Genomic DNA, 23,883 nt, shown 5'->3' with positions numbered 1-23,883 from the left:
CCCCGGCGGCGGCGGGGGGAGGCGGTCGCCGGGCGCCGCCCGCCCCGCATCCCGCATCCCGCCGGCCCCGCATCCCGCCGCCGGCCCCAAATGGATTATCTGCGGCTGGTGCTCTCCTGCCTCGTCCCCCTGCACGGCTGCCTGGCCGCCGGCAGCGCCCCAGGTACGGCGGCTGCCCCGCGGGCGGGGAGGGGGCTGGGGGGGCTGACAGGTGGCTGCGCCCCGGAGGATGGGGAGAAGGGAGAGGGAATCCGCTGCTGGGGGGTTAGGCTTCAGCGGGAATTGGGGGAGATGGAGGCTGGGCGAGAAATAGTTGGCGTGCTTGGCGTGCGAGGGGACGTCAGCCCGAGTTCCTTCTGCTACGTTGGACGCACCCGCTTAAAACTACAAAGCGGAGCTGGGTCGGGACGGAAAAGCTGCTGCGGGGTTCGTCGAGCTCCGGCCGTGCTCGCCAAAGGCTCCCCCGGTGGCGTTGGCCCCCGGGTCCCGGCGGGATGCTCCGTGCCCACGGCCCCTTTGCCTCGCTGCTGTCTCCGCAGAGCTGCTCCTGTCCGGCAAACTCAGCGAGTATGGAGTGATCGTCCCCTTCAGCACCGACTGCCGGGGCCGCTTCCTGTCGCACGTGGTGTCCGGCGACGCGGCGGCGGGGCTCGGCCAGCCCGCCTGTCCCCCGGCCCCGTCCCTGTCCCCGTCCTTGTCCCCGTCCCCGTCCCGCCGCCGCGTCCCCCGCAGCCCCCCGGATGAGCCCCCGCAGCGCCGCTTGCTCTATTTCAACGTCACGGTTTTTGGGAAGGAGCTGCACCTCCGGCTGAGCCCCAACCGCAGGCTGGTGCCGCCGGGAGCCGTGGCGGAGTGGCAGGAGGATTTTGAGGTGCTTTTCCGGGAACCCCTCCAGCAGCGGTGCCTTTTCACCGGTGACATCTCCGGGATGCCTGGAGCTGCCGTGGCCATCAGCAACTGCGATGGGCTGGTGAGCTGGGGGCTGGTGGGTGCTGTAGTGGTTTTGGTTTGTTAGGTTGAGGTTTTGTTAATTTTCTGGTTGGTGTGCTAATGGGCGTGGTGGGTTTTAGTGCTGGGTGATCACTGGTGTGCTTACCTTTTTGCTGTGAGGTAGGATTAGGAGGAAGGTAAGGTAGGCTCAAAACTTTTTTAGAGTATAAAGAAAAATTTATTAACAGTAACTAAAAGAAAGAGTAATAAAAGTCAGACAAAACCTTCAGAATACTTCTTTTCACAACATTTTCTTCTCAATGATAATGTAAAGAAACAAAATGTAAAATTATCACTTCCCTTAATGCCTCCCATGCAAAACCACCACAGGTGCTTTGTGTGTGCTGCCTGTGTTTTGGTGTGGTTTCCTCCTCAGAGATGAACCCTGGTGTCCTGAAACCCCGATTTTTGGGATGCTTTAGGTGTCTGTGCCCTGTGTTGCCCTTAGGGCCTTGACAGCAGCAGGTCTCCTTTCCCCGTGTGGCCCTGGGTGTTCCCTGCCTGCTCCATCAGGCTGGTCTGTGCACCAATATTTATTTAAAAGGCTTGGAAAAATTGCCAGTCCTGTGCCTGAAGTGCCTCCTGCCCAGATGCTGTTAGCTCCATGGGCTGTGCCACTCATGGTGATGCTGTTCCACCCTTGCTCACCCGTGTTTTACCTTGGGACTGCTCTGGGAACTTTTCCTCTGTGTTTCCCACCTCTTAAATGATGCTGTGTGAGCTTGAGCACCCCCTGAAATCAGGGTTAGCTGCAGTCTGGCTCCCACCAAGCATCTTTTTGCAGGAGGACATATTTTTCTTTTTTTTTTTTTCCCCTAATCACTCGGGGGCTCAGAGGCTCTTGGCTTTCTGAGCACAGTTCAGCATCAGTAACTTGCTGCCACAGTGCTTTAATTCCTTTAAATGGCTCTGTTACCTCATTATCCCCAGCATCTGCTCTGCCTGTGGGTTCCCTACCTTTGATAGGCTTGGGGAAGTGCTTATTTTTTAATACCCTTGGCCCGTTGCCCTTCAGATTTCCTTTGAGCCAATTTAAATCTTGTTTTAGGTGCCAGGGTTTGCTGTTTTCTCCTGCTACCACTTAAACTTACTGCCGGGTTGGAAGAAATGCCTTATTTTGTACCTTTTTAAATTTTTTTTTTATATGTGTCTTTTTTAGTTGCTTTATTCTGGGAGCTCCTTAAGCCAATTTTGGCTACCAGCACAAACAATTTGGCATTCCTTTCTTTTTATACAACTCCTGATGCTACTGTACAAGCAGAAATGATAGAGCAGCACAGCTAGAAATACGTATTTCGCCTACATATAGGAATTAAACTTTTTTAGCACATAATCCACACCTTTTGAAGCATCCTTTTGGGAATGGGCTGAGGCTGTGGACTTGCAGACATTTCTCTGGGACACGGATTGCGCTGGGGCCGGCCAATGTGGGCAGGCTTGGAAGCTTTAAAGGCATTTCCTACAGACCCAGCAGAGAGTGCCGAGTGTGGAGCAGAGAGCAGGGTTTGGAGCGTGCAGCTTCCCTGGCAGATCTCATTCCCTTTGGCATCACCAGCTAAAGGATGCTGGAGGGGAGGTCCCCGGCAGCTGATCCCTGTCCTGCTGTGGCACAGCTCTGGGAATTTTCTTCCCCAGAGCCCACTCTATTGTTAGTGTCAATCCAAGCAGGCTTTAATTTAACTTTTCCAGGCTTTCCTGGGCTTTAGCCCCATGCTTTCCCATCACAGCCCCTTGCACACCTTGTTGGCTGTCCTTCTTTTTGGCCTTGTTCCAGCTGGGTTAGGGTGTAGCTTGTACCACAGGAAGCTTTTCCATGTGGATTTATGCGGCCATATCCTGCCACCCATGGATAAGCCCACCCTTTTAAGCCCGTGTAAAGGAAGAAGTGGCTTTTCCCCCACAGTAAGGATTTTTTTTCTATTTCCTGCAATAAATTTATTGCTGGGCGGCCAACTAATCAATATCCTGGCTTCCACCAGGAATTTCCAGAGCTGGTCTGGTGAAGGACACGAGGCTGAGGGGACAAGCAGGTGCTTGGCTCCCTTGCCCTTGTGATACATCCAAGGTCACGGCTGGTTTCTTTTTTCCATGGGTTTTCTGGCTGTATGGCCCTCTGGCTTAAGTGAGTCCGACATCTTCAATCTGCTCAGGATCTCAGCTTTGGAGGAGTGAGGAGATCAAGAGGATTCCCAAAAAGCAGTGAAAAGAGCTTGATTCAGGAAACTGAGCAAGAAAAGGAACTGAATCCTGGTTCTAGGTGTGGATGGGATGGGAGGATGATGTTGGTGACCTGAGAAGCAGCAGAACATCTGGGAGGGATGTACGTGGGCAGGAATATTGCTGATGGGCTGGAGGAAACTCTTCCATAAGAAGGAACCCTGGGATTCCTGTGGACTTTTACTGGAAGTTGCCCATGAGCTTCGGAAGGGGATTGTGGCTTCTGCATCCCGGTATAGCGCGCGTGGGAGGCGCGGGGCCGCGCTTGGCCGCCGGTTCCTGGCCAGAGGAAGCGCTCCGGGATGCCGCGGATGAGGGCTGTGTACACAAAGAGATTAGGCCGTGTATAAACGGAGACCGAGATTATAAATAACAGGGGGGGAAGTGCAGGAGAGGAGAGGAAGAAAAAACCCCAAAACCCCAACCCAGCTCTTGAAAAAGACAGTCCACCCAAAGTGTTTCCTAAATCCGTATTTAGCCGATCCTTTTCCCAGATGCCAAAGCCGTGGCACCTTCCGCGGCCGTCATTCGCTGCGGGCAACCACGCGTGAGAGTCTGGCCTTTCATATTTTGCGAGGGTGTCTCGTACCAGGGTGGGAAGGTGCTGTGGCCCATAACGTAATTTCAAAGCTGATCTAAGCCACCAAATTCCTGGCTGGTAAAGTAGCGTTAGGCAGAAATCTCCGCCGGCGGACACGTCTCGCTGCAGTGGAGGCATCCCAGATTTTTCCCCGCTGGCTTTAGCAGCATGCGGTTGACCTTGCTTCCGTCCTGCTTTGCTGGTTTGCAGGGATGGGTGAAGGATTATCACCCACAGACACCATATTTGTGTGCCTGGCTTTGCCCTGGGGTGATTTGCCGTAGTGCTGCAAACCGTAGAGCCAGCGTTTTCCATCCCCCTGGCGCTGGCTTGCTTCACATGGGTGGCAGCAGATACGCAGAACAGAAAAGCCCTTAGAAACAGTAATTAATAGGGAGTGGAGGGAGAAACAGCCCCTCGAAATGATGCCCCACTGAAAAAAGCGTGGCTTGGTCTTCCAGGATTTTCCTTGCAGTTCCTGAGCTGTAGGGTTAATTTTGGGGAGGAAAAGGGTAAAGATGTGAGATGTCCCTTTGGTCACATAGATCCCACAGGCCTCAGCTGGTGTGGGTGTTATATGGATATGAGGGCTTTTCTCCCAGGTGATAATCCCAAATTCTGGCAGTGAGATGCGAACCAGGCCCTGTTTGGGCTGAAAACCAAATTAATTAATTAGTGCTGAGTGTGTCTTCATGTCCTCACTCCACCAGGAGCTACATTTGAGCTCAGGTCACCTGACAAAGCCTGGTCTGTAGCCTCCCCAAAAACCTCTCACCTCAGCACAAAGAGCAGGGAAAAGGAATCAAGGAAGGCAAAGTGTTGTGTTTGATGGGCTGCAAAGCCTGTGCTGCAGAGAGGCATGAAAATAGTGATGGAGCACCTCTGGACCATGCCTGATGCCCTCTGGATGGAAGGGGAGCGCTGTTACCCGTGGTGTCTGTGTTCACACTGCCTGCTTTTCTAGGACTTTTTGTCCAAATGATGTGTGAATCTTAGAGGAAAAATACATATTCTGCACGCAGCTGGATTTCCCCCTGCTGTTAGCTTCCCTGGTCAAGTGCAGCAGCTTTATTAATTTTTCCACATCTCAGCTGGGTAAAGTGTCAGAATTTCCTGTATTCCTGTGGGAGTTAGAGGTTTTTACCCAGCAGTGGAGGAGAAGTTTCTTACTCATGGTCCTGGGGGGTCTCCCTTAGTGAGGCAGGAGTTCATCTCTCCTTTAGCCTGGGGAGGCACAGGAGAGCTGGAGAAGACACTTCACACTCTGTGTGAGCTGGCGGGAGTGATTTTGGTGTATGTTTTCCCTCTTTCCAGTGGAATTGTCTTTAAAGGGCCATTTTCTAGTTGGGGGAGTACCTTCACTGAGAGCTGCAGACAGCATCTCATGTTAGGAAAAGCAGTGGTAATAGTCCCGCTAATTGATTTAATTCGATTTGGTATTATTAAACCAAATTAAACTCAAGGGTAGGAAGCATATGGCTAATTGATCACTGAGGATGGGATTGAGCTCTTGGAAAAACCCCAAGAAAAGCTGAGTGGAACTTTTTGGGTGGCACCTGACCTTTTCTGCTGCCTCTCTACCTCCCAAAATGCTGAAATATAACCTGAGCTGCTCCTCTTTGTGAGCAGGCAGTTAGTGTGTGCAATGGTGTTTTTTGGGTTGTTTTGGTTTTTGAATTTATTTTTGTGAATGCCAGGGTGACCGCTGCAGCTTCTGTTTCATTTCTTGGGCTGCTCTGATCAGGTGGACACAAAAATCCCTGCGTTATCCCCGTTGCCGTCGGTCATCCCCAGAGTCGGCGGAGCGTTGCATCCCGCCTTCGGGAGAAGGTCTGGGCTGCTTTATTCCTTGAGCCAGATATAATTAGTCATGAGCTGTAGAGCAGCTCAAACCCAAGTGGGCTGTTGCTTGGGACCAGGCTCTTTCACGTTTTAATCCAGCCTTGCCCCGGCGTGGCGGCACGGCTTTCCTCCAGCCGCCTGACTCAGCTAGTCCCAGCTTTAGCCCTAAACCCATAAACCGGCTTTGGGGTGCCTGGTCCCGAATGAAACGCCCCGTGGCAGGGCTGGGAGGGGGTAGTGGTGTCCCAGAAGAGCTCCTCCTGGGGCAGGGGCTGCTTCTGCTCCTTCTCTTGTTGTATAATAAAGAGCAATGTTTTGGAACTGGAAATTAGGAGAATTTCTTCATGGAAAGGGTTGTCAGGCCCTGGCACAGGCTTGTGTTCCCCATTCCCTGGAGGGATTGAAAAAATTTATAAATGTAGCATTGGGGATGTGGTTTGGTGGTGGCCTTGGCAGTGCTGGGTCAATGGTTGGACTCAATGATCCTGGAGAGCTTTTCCAACCTAAAGGATTCCGTGATTCTGTGCCCTGCCCCATCATCACGGCCTCGCCCAGCCATCACTGAACCTGACTGGTGGTTTAACTCCCTGGCTTGTTCCCTGCCCCTCCACCACCCTGCCTGGTGCCCCTGGTTAAACCTGGCTGTGTTCTTCATCTCCTTGTCTGAGGGTGGGGGCACAATCCCTGTCTGCCCTGGTTTGACCTGGATGTCTCCTGTGGGAAGAACCCGAGATACGTGTGTCAGGCAAGGACTTGGATTCCTCAGGAAGGAGGTAAAACAAAACCAGCCAAAACCCCGCTTTACAGCAGTTAATGAAACCCAAGCGGAGCAGGAAATTTGTTGGAATCCGACAGAGCCAGGTTGGCCATTGCCTGATGAATCCCAAGGGACGTGAACACGAAGGGGTCCCAAAGAGCCAGGCAAGCTTGGAAGAGCCCCAGCCTCTGTCCAGAATACATCTCTGTATCTATTTTGCTTTTATTTTATTTTATTTGATGAGGGCTGTTCCAACACCCCAAGACCCTTACGAGGACTCCAGTAGGTCCACCCTGCTGAAGGCTTTGCTCCAAGAACAGATCCAAATGTTCTGCTGGTGCTTTCCAGGCAGCTCCTCAGCAGCGGGCAGCGCCGGAGGAAGGAACGCACGCGTGCGCCATGGAGGGAGCTGGCAAAAATGCCGAGCTGGGGGGGCTGCCCGTGGGAGAGAAGCCAAATCCTGGTGATCCTTTTCCTTGCCCGAGGTGTGAGCTGGCCGGCGCTGCGGGGTGTGAGCGCTCAGGCTGATGTAAGGGGGATTTGATGGGAGCTTGGTGTTAATTAGGAGCAGGTCGGTAGCCAGGACAACATTTCCAGTGATGTTTGCCCTGTCATTCATCTTCCCTGTGTTTGGGAGGTGGAGTTGTAATGCTTTCCAGCTTCTTCTCCAGCGGGATTCCCCTGTGTTAATTCCCAAGTACTTCATGGGGCAGAGAGAATGGTTTCTCTTTCTTTCTTCTGGTTGCAGCTCATTGTGTCAGTGAAATGGCAGATATCCTAAAGGCACTGCAGGAATGGAATGGGGAGGGTTCAGGGAGACTCAGGAGTGCCTTGGGAGCCCCTTCAGCCTTGTATCCCTGAGTTCAGGGTCTAGCACAAGTCATGGATGAGACAGAATAGAGTTTTGTAGCCATATAAAGACATAAATTGAGTTGCAGCCAGGTTGGATGGTGTTATTTTTTTTTTCTTTTGTTGCTTGGTTTTTCCTTACTTTTTTCTTTCCCATCTACAAGAGAAATTAAGGGTTGTCATAGATGAACATGGTATTAGAACCATCCTGGTGTCATGGAGTAGGATCAAAACAATATTATTTGGGATGCCTTTCCCCTTTGTGTGTCTCTGCATCAATCTTCAACGAGCATACTGAGTGTGTGTGCCCCCCTACACTTACATAAAACCACACTGTTTGTTTCTCCCCTTTTCCTTGTTTCTTTGTGGAGTCCAGGCTGGCCTGATTCGGACAGACAGCAACGAGTTTTTCATCGAGCCCCTGGAGAGGGGCCAGCAGGACACAGAGGAGCACGGGAGGGCCCACGTGGTCTATCGGCGCTCGGCCATCCGGCAGGATGGCGCCGAGCCGCGCCACGACCTCCATCCCGAAGGTAGGCCCTGCTGGAATCCAGTCTTTCCCAGCAATTGGTAATAAATGTTTCACCTGGGGAGAGGATTTCTCCTTCCACGAGCCCTTGTGTGTCTCACCCTGTGACTTTAGGCTCAGTTTAATTGCTAAAGTCAAGAAGAAGGAAAGCAAATGCTGGGCTGGAGGTGCTGCAGCCTAGCTTTCATCACCTGTGTTGTGATGAGAGTGTTGAGGTACTGGAAGGTGTTGTCCAGAGAAGCTGTGGCTGCCCCTGTATCCCTGGAAGTGCCCAAGGTGAGGCTGGATGGGGCTTGGAGCAGCCTGGGATAGAGGAAGTTGTCCCCTTGGCAGGGGCTGGAACAGGATGAGCTCTAAGGTCCCTTCCAACCCAAACCATTCTGTGATGATTCTACGAAATGTAGATTTGACTTTTTAACAGATCATAGAATCATTTAGTGTGGAAAAAAACCTTTAAGGTTCTCGAGTCCAATCATTAATATGTCTTTTAGTGCTGGTCTTCACAATTCAGAGCCGTTTCCCTGCCACTGGGTGAGCTGGACCAGCAACCAGCCGGAGCTCAGTATCCCGTTAGAGTTAACTCTCTTACCTGTTTTCCCTACTGAATCTCTGCTCCTGTGTCACCGTGGTGTCAGATCACCTCAAAGGCTCTTTCTTTTCCTGCCCAGTGCCCGGCCTGCAGGTGGGTGAGCTCCCGAATTCCCTGGAGCTGATGGCGGAGCAGCTGGGGGACGCGGAGCGCAAGCGGCGCCACGCCAGGAAGGATGACTACAACATCGAGGTGCTGCTGGCCGTGGATGACTCCGTGGTGCGCTTCCATGGCAAGGAGCACGTCCAGAACTATGTCCTCACCCTCATGAACATAGTAAGGCTGGGCTCTGGGGGATGTGGATCCCACCCTTCCCTGGGTTTAGTGCTCTTCTGATGCTGCAGATCTGTTTTCCTGGGAAAAGGAATGGGTTTGGGAGGGGGAGCAGTGCTGCAGGGAGGGCTGTGCCTTCACACCGCCCGCGCTGGTGTTTAACAGCTGTGGGAGCTGGAGGGATGGAAAGCAGAGCCCTTCCATGTTCATCTCCATCACCTTCCCCTTGCCAATGGCAGGGCCTGGCATGTTGGTCACCTCTCACCTGAGTCCAAAAGTTTCTCCTGGGTGAGAACGTTTCCTACTCATGGCTGAATTCTCAGCAAATGCTAGAAAAGAGAATGGTTGTGGCTTACTTAGTTAGAAATTACAATATCTGTAATTTGTTTTGCAGCGCTGATGTTCATGATTCATTCTGAATACTATTTGTTGGTAGAGGAAATATTTTTATAGGTTTTCAGGAGCTTTTTGGAAACCTGTGCACCTGGATAACCATTCAGGATATGTTTGAAGAGGAGTTTAGAGCAGCTTTACAGTTCCTGCACCCTTCCTCACTCCGAGGCATGGGGCAGCCTGTGCTGGTTCCTTGCACCCCTTTTCATTCCTTTCTAAGATAAAAACATCCATATTCCCCGAGTCCTGAGAGACGTGGAAGGATCAATATTTATTCATCCAGGCATCTTGAGGGAGGTTTGCTCCTCCAGCACCTGAATGTCTGCACATAAGGTCTATGCTGAAGGATCTCTTTCTCTCTCCCAGTTTTGTTTTGTTTTGTTTTCCATGCTTTATTCTCGCCTCTATTTATTTACTTTCCATTAAGTGTTCTTTGACATAGTGGTGGAAAATGTTCAAAAGGCTCAACCAGCTCTGGAATGGCCAAGTTATAAAGATGCTTTTGGGTGCTTGGTTGTTGGGTTTGGACATTATTTCTGCCACATGGCTGGCAACGAAGGGGAAATTATCGACATGGATGGGGGGGAGGATTTGTGGGATTAGAGGGTGATGAGGTGAAGGATAGGGAAAATGTTGAAGAAGCAAACGCCTTCATCACAATGTTTTATTCTCTGGCACGTTATCCCGATGCTCTCAGCATCACTAAAATTCACTTTCCGAGCATTTCTCCCCTTGGCTATGAAATCCTCCTGCCCGGGGGAAGCCACAGGGCTCCCGGCTCAGCCCTCCGGCTCTTCCCACGTTACGGGGGTCGGAGATGATGTCATTTTTCCTTTCCGATCCCGGGTGGGGGGGGAAGGGGGGATCGGGATGGCCAGTTTGAGCGCCCGGGGATTGTCAGCTCTAATCAAAAGGTCGGTTTTCAGGCGCATTTCATGGTTCCTACCCCGCGGGCAGGACTTTTCAGGGAGTGAATGCAGGGGATGCTGCGCTGGGAGAAGGGAGGACCCGCTGCCTATTGAATTAAAGGCGGCGCTGGAGACTTTAATGAGCGGGGGGAAAGCCCCAGGATAATACAGGCAACAAATACTTCCCCCCAAGTATTATTTCCTTCTATATATTCTCCCCCCCACCCCACCCCCTTCCCCTTCTTTCTTTCTGGCTTTTAGTGCGTTTTCTTTCCAGCTTTGCCGTGACCTCCGTCCGCCTCCTCTTCCCTTGGCGCCTCCTCGTTTCCTTACCGGCTCAGATTGCCTTAAAACACCCGATTCAGCAGAAAAAAGAGAGTCCTGCTTTCTGGCCTGGGTGGCAGAGGGAGGGAGGGAGAGAGGAGGGTGCCGGGGGGCTGGCGGGGAGGAGCCTGCTGGGACCACACAGCTGAACATTAATCCCATTAGTTGGAGGCAAAGGGAAGAAGGATAAGAGGCTTGGCCAGCCCTCTGACGAGGAAAGGACTTAACGAGCTGGGCTGGAGTACATCAGGGAGCCAGCTGGGAAAGTTTTCTGTCTAAGAGCTCTCCTATCAAGATATATCCCAAGGAAAGGGGGCAACAAGGTTGGAAGCAGTGATAAACTCTCCCGGCTTTTCCTGAGGTCTCCACGGAGTGCCGAGGGAGCAGTGGGACACGCATCCCTTCCCAGCGCTGCTGTAGGTAGGGTCCCGGGGCTCTTCCCAAGACACAAAACCCTTTATTAGGAACTCTGTGTCGGCTGGAGCTTGGTGATAAATGATTTGTCACGGAGGAGGTTGTTTTTTGAAAAGAAACAAACCCCGCAGCCCTTCTTTCAGTGCCAGAAATGTGGATGCTTTTCAGTGAAGGGTGCTGTGTCCATCCCGGGGAGCTGACATGAGGATGACTGCTCCTTTTGTGCACCTAAGAGCTTCCCTGCAGGCAGGCTGCCTTCCCTGCTAGCTCCCAGCCTGCATTCCCAGCCTGCCCTTTCCTTTTTGGCTCAGATGCTGCCCAGGAATTTGGGGTTGGGTTGGAGTGAGTGGGAAAGGCACAACTCGCCCTCTGCCATCCGCTGCTGAGCGTGTCTCTGCTCCAAGCTGGATGTTGCTGTGTCCACCTCACCAAAACATCTTGGGATGAAAGTTTGGTGATGTGGTGGCTCTGGAAAGCCATTCCTCTCGCTTGCTTGCTGCCTGTGGCAGAGGTTGTGGTGTTGCAGAAGGAAAATTGGGATCCCCCAGCCATGGTGGCTGCTGAGATCAAGGGCTGGGAACCAGGGGGGGATCCAGCACCTTGGAAAAGGAAGAGGAGAGGAAATATTCAGTGCTTGGCTCTGCTTTCCAGTCTCTTGCCTTCAGGGAGGTGGGCTTCTTGGCTTTCTCTGCCAGACTTCCCACTGCTCATCCCTGATCCCTTCAGGTCTGGGGGTGGCTCCAGTTGGAGGGGAGAAGCCAAGCTGTGGCTGTGTCAAACCTGGCCCTGGCCTCAACTGGCTTTTGTCTGATATTGCCCATGATTTGGTTAAAGATGCAAAGGTTCTTGGTGTTTTCCCATTGTTTTGGGTTACTAGGGAAACCCCATGAGTCAGAGCCCTCTCCAGGCTGGGACTTGCCTGGCTCCAGCTGAAATTATTGTTCCCAAGGGCAGAACAACAAAGAGTGCTACTGAGACCCCACAGAAGAGAAGGTTTGGGAATAAAAGTTAAACCTTCAGCTTTAATTTTAACCTGTGTATGTTCTTTTCTTAGGTGAGGCATTTATGAGCCACTTCCTTGCTAGCTGATAATGACAAAAATACCTCTGATGTCTCTCATGTGTCCATGCACTTTTCCCCTACCCTCTGTATAGGCTTACATGTTTGTTGCTATTTTTTTTGGGACAACATGCTTTGTTCTGTAGAGAGCTCTGATCAAATCTGGTCTTGCCCTGCAGAAAAATTCTCCCCTTACTCTGTTCCTCCCCACAGATAACGTGGGTCAGCCCTCGCAGAGGTGACATTATGCAAGCCCAAAAATGTGGCAAGGGGGACTTTCCCCTCCCTTCCTAACCCCCCAGCCCCAGCAAAGAGGCTCAGGGTGAATCCAGCAGCATAAAAACCGAGCGAGGAAATAAAAGAAAGGAGTTTAAAGATGACTTGGCTGTTCCGAGTAAGCGATCCCGGCATTTTGAAATGTCAGCTATTCTGCTGCTTTGGCAAATTCTTCTCGTGTCTCTCCCTTTGTTTTCCTTCCCTGAAGAACAGCGAGGTCTAGACCTCGTTGCCAGTGCGGTTTTGCTGTCGGGATCTCGCGTCTGGGGCTGCAGACTCGGGGCTGGCCAGGGGTTTGCAGGGATTTAGGGAGGCAGCCAGCCCTGCTCTCAGGCTGTAATGTTCCTTTCACTGTAAAGCAATGCCAGTGCCTCCTTGGTGTTGCAGGGTTTGGGGGGAGTCCTGTGGGGTGGTTGTTCCTGCTGCTTTGCCCTTAGCTCATAGCGAGCCTTAAGGGCTGGGCTGTTTGTAGGTGGGAAAATTCCATTTTAAATGAAAGAGGAGAGCATTTCTTGCCAGGTGGCGGTGTAAAAAAAGCTGAGCGTGGATGAGAGGGGTAAGAAGATCTTTATCCCATGGCTTCAGGGATGTGGGTTATAAAAACTGGTATTTTTTTATTGGAGCCCTTTGCTGAACAGCTGTTTTTGGGGGAAGGGGTTTCTCTGAAGACACTGACTTGCTTAATGGCATCTGCAGAGGGCAGGGAGAGTTGTGCCAAGTCTGGAAACTGCTCTCCAGGTGAATTTCCATTTCCAAGGTGATGCTTGCCCCTCCAGCTCCATTCCCACTTCTTGCACAGGCACTGGAGCACTTGGGGGAAGCTGGCCCTGCTGGTGTTCCCCCCCTGCCCCAAAATTTGGGGCCTGCAGGGTCTCAGCCCTTGCAGCAGCCAGCACCAAGCCCTTTTGATATGATTCTTTCCCCCCCCCAAATCAATTATTTATATCTGGCTGTGAAGGGAAGTCTGTAGCCTTGGGCAGTCTGGTTCCACATCTGCTTTCTGAATTAACCCCAAAGGTCACTGCTGAGCTGGTATCTGTTGGGTGAGATCCCTGCCTAAACCCTGGACTAAACAGGGGCTGGGCTTTAGGTCACCTCTTCATTTCAGAGGCTGAAATGGAGTCCCAGGGAGGGCTGAAATGGAGCACCAGGTCCCTGTGAGCTGGAGGAGAGTGGGATTTAGCACTGCTTTATAAGGAAGATTTATGGAATTAAATCCCATCTTGGAATAATACAGCAGGATCTAGTGAGCATCCTGCCAAAATATCCTGTGCAGCTGGGAAGGGAGAGGTCTGTGCTGCTGCACGTGATGCTCCCAGTCACAGCAAGGTCAGGTCGTGGCTGGTGGAGAGGTCCCTAAGGCAGGAACGTGGCCCATCCTGATGGATTGGGGGTGCCTCAGGAGCAGGCAGCAAGCAGCAGAGTGCTGGTAGATGACCATAGAATCCTAAAATCATGGAATAGTTTGGAAGGGAGATGAAAGCTCATTCCATTCCTACCCCCTGCCATGAGCAGGGGCACCTTCCACCATCCCAGGCTGGTCCAAGCCCAATCAAACCTCACCTTGAACACTTCCAGGGATGAGGCAGCCACAGCTTCTCTGGGCAGCCTCTGCCAGGGTCTCATTTCCCTCAGTTCCTTCCCAATATCCCATCTGCCCCTGCCCTCTCTCACTTTGGAGCTCCAGCTCCTGGCAGCTGCTGGGGGTGAAGGAAAATGCGTGAAGATTTGGGAAAGCGAAGGAAATGGTTGTGTTTCCTGTCCTGTTCCCCACACCAAGCCCCAGCTCCAGCTCTGCCTCTCTTCAAGCATGGCTTTAATTTCTCCCTCTCTCCCTGCTTTCCCACTATTACCAATATTTTTGTAAGGGATCAAACTTAGGCTGTGGGATGCAAAAGCCTCCTACATGCTAAAGCCCAGCCTGACATCCCTGGGGAGCTGCAGCTCCTTGCTGGGCTGGATCCCCCATACCTCAGTGGGTCTGGAGGCCTGAGTAATGTTTGCAGCTGCGTGACCTTCCACCCTTCTGTGCACATCCCCAAAAAAATAGGGTTGGGATCAGAAAAAATCCATCATATTCTCATTATTCTTACAAAAGGGGGAGGGTGAAGGAGCATTCCACCCACGGAAAGTAGGGATGAGCTGAGGGTGGGTTGACCAGAGTTATCTTTCCACACTGATGGATAAAATACCCCACGACTCTTGCAGCTTCTGCATCCAAAGGGATGCATTAATGGGGATGGACTGGCAGTTTATTGATTAATTTTAATTTTTTGTAATCGATTTTGCTGCGTTCAAGGCTCGGGATCTGCATTATCTCTCGGCATGGCTCGGAGGCACCCCATGGGAGTATTGGTTGTCATGGGGGAAAGGTTAACACTGGGTTTTTGGGTTTAAAAATGGCCTGAGTGGGTATTTCAAATGGAATCCCAGGCTGGAAAATGGGGGGCTTTTAAAACACTGGGGAGTGGCTGAAATGGACTTGTGCAGCAGTGAAAGGGTAGTTGTCACCTAACCCTTGATGTAAAATTGAAAAAACCCCAAAGGAATGGAGGAAAAAATAGAAAAGATCCATAAATCTGACTTTATAACCTTCATGTAGTCTGGAAGGCTCTGATAGAGCTGAGGGAAATTAGTCCCCCCTTGGGCAAACCTGAGAAAGTATATTTTAATTAAAACATGAATTCTAGTCAATACTAAAAATTGTCTTAATTTGTTCTCTTTGACTTCTGCAGTGAACCCCCACTTGTGGAACTGTTCATTTGAGAGGCTTTTTGGGAAAAAGAAAGCCCCATTCTCAAAAAATCAGGATGTTTTTCTTCCCTGGGCTATGTTTTCCCACGTGCTTTGCAGGAGGTGCAGGGTCTGACGTGGGTTTGTGGTTGCTCACTCCGTGCCTCTCTCCATGTCACTGGGCTCAGCTCTCAGGGACATTTCCCATCTGGGTGTCCTACTCCCTTGGTAGCATTTGGGAGTAGAACTTGTTTATTCATCCTGGAAACGCAGAAGGAAGAGTTTGTAGCTGGTTATTTCCTTTGCAAGGTCATTTTGAATAGCTGAGGATGGTACAAATCTCATTGACTCCTGAGCCCTCCCTGTTCTCTTCATTGTGTTGCCTTCTCCTGGGATTTCTGGAGCCATAGGTCAGGTTTGACTCAGCTGAGGAAAGCCCTGGCTTTGGGGAGAGGCAAAGGATTGTATCAAAAAGCCATTTTTTCCTTTGGGTGATGGAGTCTGGAGCATTTCCATCCCTCTGAGAGATTCATATTCCAAAGAGGCAATGCCTCATTGAGAAATGAGGTGGACAAAACACAGCCCTTGATGGAAATGGGTGATGTCATTGACCATCTGAGCCATTCCTGGGGAAATTCTGGCTTATTCCAGCTTGGCTTTTTGGCTTTGTGCTTGTTACACGTGGGAAAATGGGAAAAAAAGCCCTCCCCACAGTGGCAGGAGGGGAATGACATCTTTGCACCTGGTCTTGGGAAGCCTGGAAGGGTGTGGAACGTGGGAGCGTGGAGGACAGGAGGGGCTTGAGAGCTGGGATGGCCTTAACTTCTTCCCTGTTGGATTTCCCTCCCTTCCTCAGGTGGATGAAATTTATCACGACGAGTCGCTGGGCGTGCACATCAACATCGTGCTGGTCAGGATGATCATGGTGGGATACCGCCAGGTAAATCCAGCAGGAGATGCCCTCATGTTTATGTAGCCCTTGGGTAAGCCCGGCCTTGGGAAAACGTGGCAGCTGTCGGAGCCCAAATGACAGCTGTGCTGAGCAGGGGTGAACCTGAACCTTCCTAAGCCTGGATTTTGGGGCTGAGGGCCCGGATAGCCCCTGGCCTGTGAGGCCCTCAGGGAGGTGGTGGGTGATCTGCTGTTGCGTGCTTGCTCTGGGATGTGGGGAAAACCATGGAGGATTCCTCAGAGCTCTGTGGATGATGGGGTAGAGGTGGCTTCCCACACTGAGAGGAGCTGCACGTCAGGGAGGAGGAGCTGAGCTCGGGATCTCCTTGACTGTCTCTCTGGCTGTCCTGTAGCTCTCTGGGCATGGCCAGGAAAAGCATGGGAAGGTTTCCTGAGGAGTTTTCTCAGGCTGCACTTATTTTTTAAGGCTTGTTTGAGCACAGCAGCCAGATTTTTCTTTAAAACAATGATTTTCTGTACGTTTTTTGGGGCAAGCCCCTTGTCCCACAGGAATTGTTCTAGCAAGGGTGTTAATGACTCAACACAGTGATGTCTCCATGTGTGATCTCCAAATAAGGCTGGTTGGAAAAAAACTTCCTTATTATAGAAACATGCTTGGCTGAAAACCCAACACATCCTGGAGATCCAGGGATGGTTCTGAGGAGCAGGGATAAGGATGGAGGCTGGCTCGTTTTTGGAGGCTTCCATGGGACCAGAAACATTATTTCTAGTTGAGAAAGCCAACAATCCAACTAGCTTTGTCCCAGTCATGTTTGTGCGCTGGGCTGGAGGTTGATCTGGGCCAGAGCCTCCTCTGAAATGGAAAAATGTAAATCCCCCCAGTCCAAATTGTTATAAATTTGAAATTAAGGGGTTCTGAGGCAAAGATATGGGAGCAGGAAATAACAGTTCTTTACTAGGGAAGAAAATAAAAAGATAAAATAAACAATGCAGTAAACTAAAACAACACTGACAGAGTCAGAACACAACCTGACACCCTGTTGGTCAGGGTGTTGGTAGCAATCCAATTGGAATTGTGGCTGCGCTCCTCCTGGAGTGTCAGGTGTGGTTCTGCTGGAGCAGGGATCCTGTAGAAGGATGTAGCCTTCCTCTGAAGATCCAGTGGAAGAGGCAGCTGATCCTCTGGGAAGATCCAGTGGAGAAGCTGTGCTGGTGTTCCAGAAACTCCAGATTATATCCAGGCAGGAATGCTTGGCTCCTCCCTCTGGGCTCACATCTCCCAGTGGGATGCTGTAGTTCTTATCAGCCGTGCAGTGACATTCCATAGCCTGTTACCAGCTGGTGTCCCCCTGGAGGGAAGAGTGGGTGTGGAAGAGATCAGGAAAACTGCCCCGTTAACAGAAGACAGCTGCCATACAGATGGCAAAGAGAATACAATTTGCTTGGCAACCCAGGACAAGCTTATCATCTCCCGCTTGGGATAACGTCTCCTTGGCTTCCAGGGGAAGGGCAGCCCCTGCTCCTGCTGTCCCCAGCAGCGGATTTTCCCTTCTTCCCGCAGTCAGTGAGCCTGATCGAGCGGGGCAACCCGTCGCGGAGCCTGGAGCAGGTGTGCCGCTGGGCGCACTCGCAGCAGCGCTCCGACCCGCAGCACGCAGAGCACCACGACCACGCCGTCTTCCTCACCAGGCAAGATTTTGGGCCCGCAGGTATGCAAGGTACTGTATTTGTCTCGATCAGGTATGTGCAGTTTGCCGGGGGGAAAGGCCAGCGAGGGGTGAGAGGATTTTCTTGCAAGCACAGTCTGCTTCCTGGCCAGCGAGGTCCAGAAAAAGGTTATGAAAATTGGTATTTTTTTATTTCTTCGCACGATGGGAAAGAGAGGGACAGAGGATTAATCCAGAGCATCGACTTGAATGGATAAAATATCTTTATTTATTTATTCTCTTGCTCTTTGATTTCATTTACCTGTCCTCCTCTTGGACCAAAATGCCTTAAAAATACAAATATAAGATAAAAAAAGATGAAATACCACAGGAAGCCCCATGGAGTCAATCAATCACCTCCTCTGGAGGACCTTTAAAACTTGTTTTTACATGGATTTATTTCTTGGACATTGGAGCACTCAATAAACCCTGGGTCAAAGAGGAAGTTCTACTGCAGGAATCTCTCACCCTCTTGGTGCAGAGATTGTGCTGGTGCGGTCTGAGAAGAGGCTTTGCTAATAAAAATTTTTAGGAAAATCTTCTGATGTTTCATGGCTCCACTAGGAAAACAGGTGCTTTGGTGTTACCAGGAGAGGTGGCTTTTCCCAGTTCTGAGCCTGCTGCTTCCAAATTCCCATCTCCTCTTTTCCACGCTGGTGGCCAGGTCTGGATTTCCGTCAGGAGGCTCCATCTGATGCCGTGGATGGGGTGGGTATTGTCACCCTGATCTGTAGCACAGGTCCTCCTGGTGTGCACAGCAGGAAGGAAAGGTGGAGAAGGAAACCTCTCCTAACTCCCTGAAAAGGATCCCCCTCATCAGGAGATGAACCTCAGGAGAAATCCAGCTGGAAACCCTCCTGAGTGTGCCAGCGGTCCTGTGGCCACCAAATAGCAGACCTTAGGTTGTGACCTGCCCTGGTCCCTTTGTCCAGTCACACACAGGGTGAAATACCAGTTTTGTTTCGTTTTTCTAGACCTTTCCTGGCAAAGTGACTGTGTCCAAAGGCATTGGAGAGAGGACCTTTTTTGGCAGAAGGGGGAGACTCCCTAGGCTGCCCCTTGGTGGGAGGAGTTGAGATTGATGGAGTAGCCCTGCTCTAGGGCTGCTCCTTCCAGCAGCTCCTTCCCCTTTTCCCTGCGGATCTGGCTCTCTGCTTGTCACACATCTCCAGGACTTTCTGCAGAATCCCCATGTCCTTGCCTGGCTGTGCTGCATGGCACAAGGAGCTCCTCATCCGCTGGGAATTTCCTTCTGATTGGGCTGCTGGAATAGTAACACTGTGCTTGCTCTTGCCTCTTTTCCCCAAAACGAAGTCCTTGTGGACCCCCAACACCCTTTTAAGCTCGGGGATGTGCGGAATGAAGGACCAGAGTGTGGCACCAAATTATCCCAAATATGTCCTTTGACGAGAAAAGCAGTGGACAGATGGGTTGTAAATTATTAATTGCTGCTGTAGAGGTCGTGTCCCTCTGCAGTGGGTGGCACAGAGGGGTTTTCTGGCTGGGCTGAAGGATGCTTGTGCTCAGAATTAAATATTTTCCAGGTAGTTGCTTCTCATCGTCATTCTCCTGTGGAGAACCTTTTATACTCCTTCCAGTTCTTACTGGAGTCTTCCTTACAAAAACCTGCCTTTGTGAGCATCCACCTTTTCATACTCCTTTGTCCCATCTCCCATCCACAGTTTCTTTGGTTGGGAATTTATCCAATTTTCATCCTAGACAAAATAAATTTGCCTTCCCCTTGTAGAGAAAGCTTCCCACAACTTTATTCTTTCTTGTGGAAAGTTTCATGGGGGTAAAAAAAATCTTTTCAAATTATTTATCCAGGGCTTGATTTATTACTCTGTGGTTAAACCCCTTTGTGGGAGTGACTTGGTGTGGATCAAGTATCCCACAAGGATGGGGGGCTCTGTGGACCCTGTGGTTTGGCCAGGGTGGGTGTAGGGATGTGCACCTCCCTCAGCTCATCAGCACCCCTCTCCTGCTGCTGCCCACTCCTGGCTGACTGAGCTCTCCTCTTCCAGCATCCCAGTCCCCAGGGCATGGTTATCCAGCATGATCCTGCCCTCCTTTTGCCTCTCTGACCTGTAAGTCCTTCCTTCACTAACTCCCTTGATGCCAAAAAGGGTCAGCCTTAAAAAAAAACAACACACGTAAAAAAAAACTTTGGGGGGTAAATTCCGGAGCGTGCCAACAAGCTAATTGAATTGGGCAGAAATAAGGTGGAAAAGAAAGGAAAAGTGACCAGAATGGAGGTGATGTGTTGCTGCCTGGGCGGGGGAAGATTCCTCTGCCCACAGCTGCCCCACTGCACTGCACTTGATCGAGGGCTGGGGTCCTGGGGCCGGGCGGGTGCATGTGCGGGTGTGCCCCGTGGGGAGCAGGGCTGTGGTTTTCTCAGGGCTCTGGGGAGAGCCTCATGCCTTTTCTTCTCTGCTTTTTCCTTCTTTATTTGTTTTTAATGAAGGAGAATGCGGGGCATGCCGTTCCTGGGCTGGGAGGCGATGGCCACCCAGTTGTGGGTGCTGTTTCTGCCCTCCTGCCTGCCCAGGTGTGTTGGCACAAGGGCACAGTGGTGCCAGCAAGCCCCACAGCAACCTCTGCTGGCTTTTGGCACGCACTGGTGAGCCAGTCCATCCAAGTGACCTGGGCAGCCCCTCCTCTTCAGCACCTTCCCCTCTGTTTTCTCTTCTGTTGCAGTGAAGCCAGCTTATGTGTTTGTGGGGTTTTTTTTTTCTAAATTCTTCATTTTTTCCCCTCCTCTCTCAAAGGTTTTCTCTCTCCTCTCCTCCTCTGTCCTTCCCTCCTGTCTTTGCCCCAGGCTACGCTCCGGTGACGGGGATGTGCCACCCTCTCCGCAGCTGCACCCTCAACCACGAGGACGGCTTCTCCTCGGCCTTCGTCGTGGCCCACGAGACCGGACACGTGTAAGTCGTGGGGGCAGAGCTGCCTGTGGTGGTGCCTCTCCCTTTGCAAAGGTGCTGCTGCAGCTGCGAATCCCTTGGGATCTTCCCACCAGGTTGGGCATGGAGCACGACGGCCAGGGCAACCGCTGCGCCGATGAGACCAGCATGGGGAGCATCATGGCGCCGCTGGTCCAGGCCGCCTTCCACCGCTACCACTGGTCCCGCTGCAGCAAACAGGAGCTCAACCGCTACATCCAGTACGCCCCTTCCAGCTGGGAGGGCGTGTTCTCCCTTCAGACCCCCACTGGTGGCTTTTGGTACCCAAAGGTGCTCCCAGGGCTGGAGGGCCTCTGGAGACAGGCTGGAAGAGCTGGGGGTGTTCGGCCTGGAGAACAGGAGGCTCCAGGGAGACCTTGGAGCCTCTTTCAGTGCCTAGTAGGGTTCCAAGAGAGCTGGAGAGGGACTTTGGACAAGGGGGAAAGGCTTCCCCCGACAGAGAGTAGGGTTAGATGGGATATTAGGAAAAAGTTATTTCCTGGGAGGGAGGTGAGGCCCTGGCACAGGGTGCCCAGAGCAGCTGTGGCTGCCCCTGGATCCCTGGAAGTGTCCAAAGCCAAGTTGGACACTGGGGCTTGGAGCAGCCTGGGACGGTGGAAGGTGTCCCTGCCCATCAGAGGGGGGTGGAACTCTATGGCCTTGATGGACCATTCCGACCTAAGCCATCCTGGGATTCCATGATAATTCAAATTTCTCAGTAGCTGAATTTGGCGAGTGGCCTGGAGCAGAGGGATGGGGTGATGGAAGGAAATCCTCTGTCTGACTCTGCAGCTCCTACGACTGCCTCCTGGATGACCCCTTTGAGCACCAGTGGCCCACGTTACCTGAGCTGCCGGGAATTAATTATTCCATGGACGAGCAGTGCCGCTTCGACTTCGGCGTGGGCTACAAGACGTGCACGGCGGTGAGTAGGGGCTGTGTGGCCATGCTGTCCCCCCCTCCCCGGGGTCCCCAGCCAGCCTGGCTGCCACCAGCCTGCTGGTACTCGCTGCTGCTGTCCCAGCCCAGCTCCTCTGTGCTCCCCAGTTCCGCACCTTCGACCCCTGCAAGCAGCTGTGGTGCAGCCACCCGGACAACCCCTACTTCTGCAAGACCAAGAAGGGGCCGCCCTTGGATGGCACCGAGTGCTCTCCTGGCAAGGTAGGGGCTGGTCCTGCTTCCTGTGGGAGGGATGTGTCCGAGGGCACGATGAAAAGCACCTTCCTCCCGTGCTGTAGTGTTTCTGTAGTGCTGTGGGTGCAGGAGGGCTCTCCACTGGTGCTGAGCGCTTTGGAACTCATTCCTTCTCCTCCCTTCCAGTGGTGCTTCAAGGGCCACTGCATCTGGAAGACGTCGGAGCAGCCTTACAGTCAGGATGGCAGCTGGAGCTCCTGGTCCAAGTTCGGCTCGTGCTCCAGGACCTGCGGGGGAGGCGTGCGATCCCGCAGCCGGAGCTGCGACAACCCGCCGTACGTCTGGCTTCTGCCTCCCTCCCTTTTCCCAGCAGGAAGTAGCCACGAGCCAGAGGTTCCTGGCTCTTCCCCTTGTTGGCAGGGATGGGGACATCTGTTCCTGCAGGAGCTGTGCTGTAGTATTTGTGAGGCTTCTCAGCTTCCCAGGAGAAAAATCCTGGGCGTAGGGATTTTTCCAGAAAGCATGGATGCCGCACTGTGCCGTGTGTTCGGGCACTGAGCTGTGCTGGGATTGAACACCATCCCCTCTCCAGCGCTCTCACAAGCCGCTGCGTTTGTTTTCCAGCCCAGCATACGGAGGGCGGCAGTGCCCGGGAGCCACCTACGAGTACCAGGTGTGCAACGCCGAGGAGTGCCCGGGGCCCTACCAGGATTTCCGTGCCCAGCAGTGCTCCAAGCGCAACTCCTACTACACCCACCAGAACAGCAAACATTCCTGGCTTCCCTACGAGCATCATGACGGTGAGTGGTGGCGGGTCCTGGCAAAGGAGCAGCAGCCAGGTTCCTCCAGGGGACTCTGCCCTGGTGGCCATCACCCTGGGATGGAGACTGTGCCAGCTGCACAGATGTTGGGCGGTGGGAAGCTCCTGAGCTGGAAACTGTTGTGCAATGAGCCGACATCAAACAGCCAGCTTTTTAAAATCACAGACTCACAGAGTAGTTTGGGTTGGAAGGGACCTTAAAGATGATCTCATTCCAACCCTGCAGCCCTGGGCAGGGACACCTTCCACTAGACCAGGTTATTCACAGTTGGGAGAACACTTCCAGGGATCCAGGGCCAGCCACAGCTTCTCTGGGCACCCTGTGCCAGGGCCTCCCCACCCTCACAATACACAATTTCTTCCCAATACCCCATCTAAGCCTGCCTTCTGACAGTTTGAAGCCATTCCCCCTTGTCCTGTCACGCCTTTCTCCTTGCCCAAAGGCTCTCTCCAGCTTTCTTGGAGCCCCTTCAGGCACTGGAAGGGGCTCTAAGTTCTCCCTGGAGCCTTCTGTTCTCCAGGCTGAACACTCCCAGCCTGTTTCCAGAGCAGAGCTGCCTACTTGCATTGCAGCCTCATGTAGCGTGTCGTGTCCTTCCCTTGATTTCCTGAGTGCACTAGGCAAAAGTGCAGGCTCCTGATCTGCAACTGGCCTTGGGAGATCAGCCACGTGAATATCCTGGGCTTTGGAATTATGGCTGTGCTCAGGGGTACAGCTGAGATGAGTTTCTGTCTTCACTCACCCTAATGAATTTCCACAACCCCTTTTTCCCCCCACCTCTCTTTTTCTCCCCCTTCCCTTTTCCTTTGCACACAGATGCTCAGAAGTGTGAGCTGATCTGCCAGTCTGAGGGCACGGGAGACGTGGTGTTCATGAACCAGGTTGTTCACGACGGGACCCGCTGCAGCTACCGAGACCCCTACAGCGTCTGTGTCCGGGGCGAGTGCCTGGTGAGGAGCTCTTGTGGGGCCCTCCCTGTCCTTTCCCTGGCCAGGAGAAAGCTCAGCCCCTTGGGGGCACGGGGTTCTGTCCCTGGGGACCAAGCCTGTGTGCAGCAAAGGGGATGGCAGAGTGTTGGGCTGGGCTGCAGGGCTGTAACCCCGGGTGGGCTGCAGGGCTGTAACCCCAGGCTGGGCTGCAGGGCTGTAACCCCGGGCTGGGCTGCAGGGCTGTAATCCCAGGCTGGGCCTCAGGCATGTAACCCCAGGCTTGTCCTCTCCTTCCCTGGGTGCCAGCACGTCGGCTGTGACAAGGAGGTTGGCTCCCTGAAGCAGGATGACAAGTGTGGGGTCTGCGGGGGGGACAATTCCCACTGCCGGACGGTGAAGGGGACGTTGGCCAAGACCCCCAAGCAGCCAGGTGAGAGGGCTGGGTGGGTTTGGAAGCAGATTCACGAGCTGGATTCATGTGTCAAGTTGGAGGAAACCTGCTCTTTCTCTTCCCTCCATCCTTCTTCCCTCCCTTTCAGGTGTTTTGAAGATGTTTGAGATCCCAGCTGGAGCAAGGCACCTTCAGATAGAAGAGATGGAGCCAGCATCCCACAGCATCGGTGAGCATGCTCTAGTGCACCTCTCCCTTCGCCCTTTCTCAACCCTTTTCTCATAATTCCCATCAAAGGGGGTCTTGTTTAGGTCA

At 52.5% G+C, this 23,883-nt stretch overlaps 1 protein-coding gene across 2 annotated transcripts in view; it reads left to right on the top strand.

Moving 5' to 3' along the window:
• Positions 1 to 6: 6 nt before the first annotated feature.
• The window catches only part of ADAMTS14 (ADAM metallopeptidase with thrombospondin type 1 motif 14), a 30,410-nt gene continuing 6,533 nt past the window's right edge, over positions 7 to 23,883 (top strand). Inside the window, exons 1-15 of one of the 2 annotated variants that reach the window (XM_041468083.1) lie at positions 7 to 163; positions 540 to 970; positions 7,612 to 7,768; positions 8,433 to 8,629; positions 15,590 to 15,673; positions 17,207 to 17,354; positions 20,173 to 20,278; positions 20,371 to 20,514; positions 21,086 to 21,218; positions 21,341 to 21,454; positions 21,614 to 21,762; positions 22,052 to 22,227; positions 23,065 to 23,198; positions 23,484 to 23,607; positions 23,717 to 23,797. In XM_041468083.1, the coding sequence (XP_041324017.1) occupies positions 91 to 163; positions 540 to 970; positions 7,612 to 7,768; positions 8,433 to 8,629; positions 15,590 to 15,673; positions 17,207 to 17,354; positions 20,173 to 20,278; positions 20,371 to 20,514; positions 21,086 to 21,218; positions 21,341 to 21,454; positions 21,614 to 21,762; positions 22,052 to 22,227; positions 23,065 to 23,198; positions 23,484 to 23,607; positions 23,717 to 23,797 (2,251 nt within the window). In that variant the 5' untranslated portion in view covers positions 7 to 90. Of the gene's footprint in view, positions 164 to 539; positions 971 to 7,611; positions 7,769 to 8,432; positions 8,630 to 15,589; positions 15,674 to 17,206; positions 17,364 to 20,172; positions 20,279 to 20,370; positions 20,515 to 21,085; positions 21,219 to 21,340; positions 21,455 to 21,613; positions 21,763 to 22,051; positions 22,228 to 23,064; positions 23,199 to 23,483; positions 23,608 to 23,716; positions 23,798 to 23,883 lie in introns of both variants that reach the window. The other variant, XM_041468081.1, reaches the window with a different exon arrangement.

This window comes from Pyrgilauda ruficollis, unplaced genomic scaffold (genome assembly GCF_017590135.1).
Source record: "Pyrgilauda ruficollis isolate IOZ18807 unplaced genomic scaffold, ASM1759013v1 scaffold210, whole genome shotgun sequence".
Lineage (NCBI taxonomy): Eukaryota > Metazoa > Chordata > Aves > Passeriformes > Passeridae > Pyrgilauda > Pyrgilauda ruficollis.
This window is presented reverse-complemented; position numbering and strand designations above follow the sequence as displayed.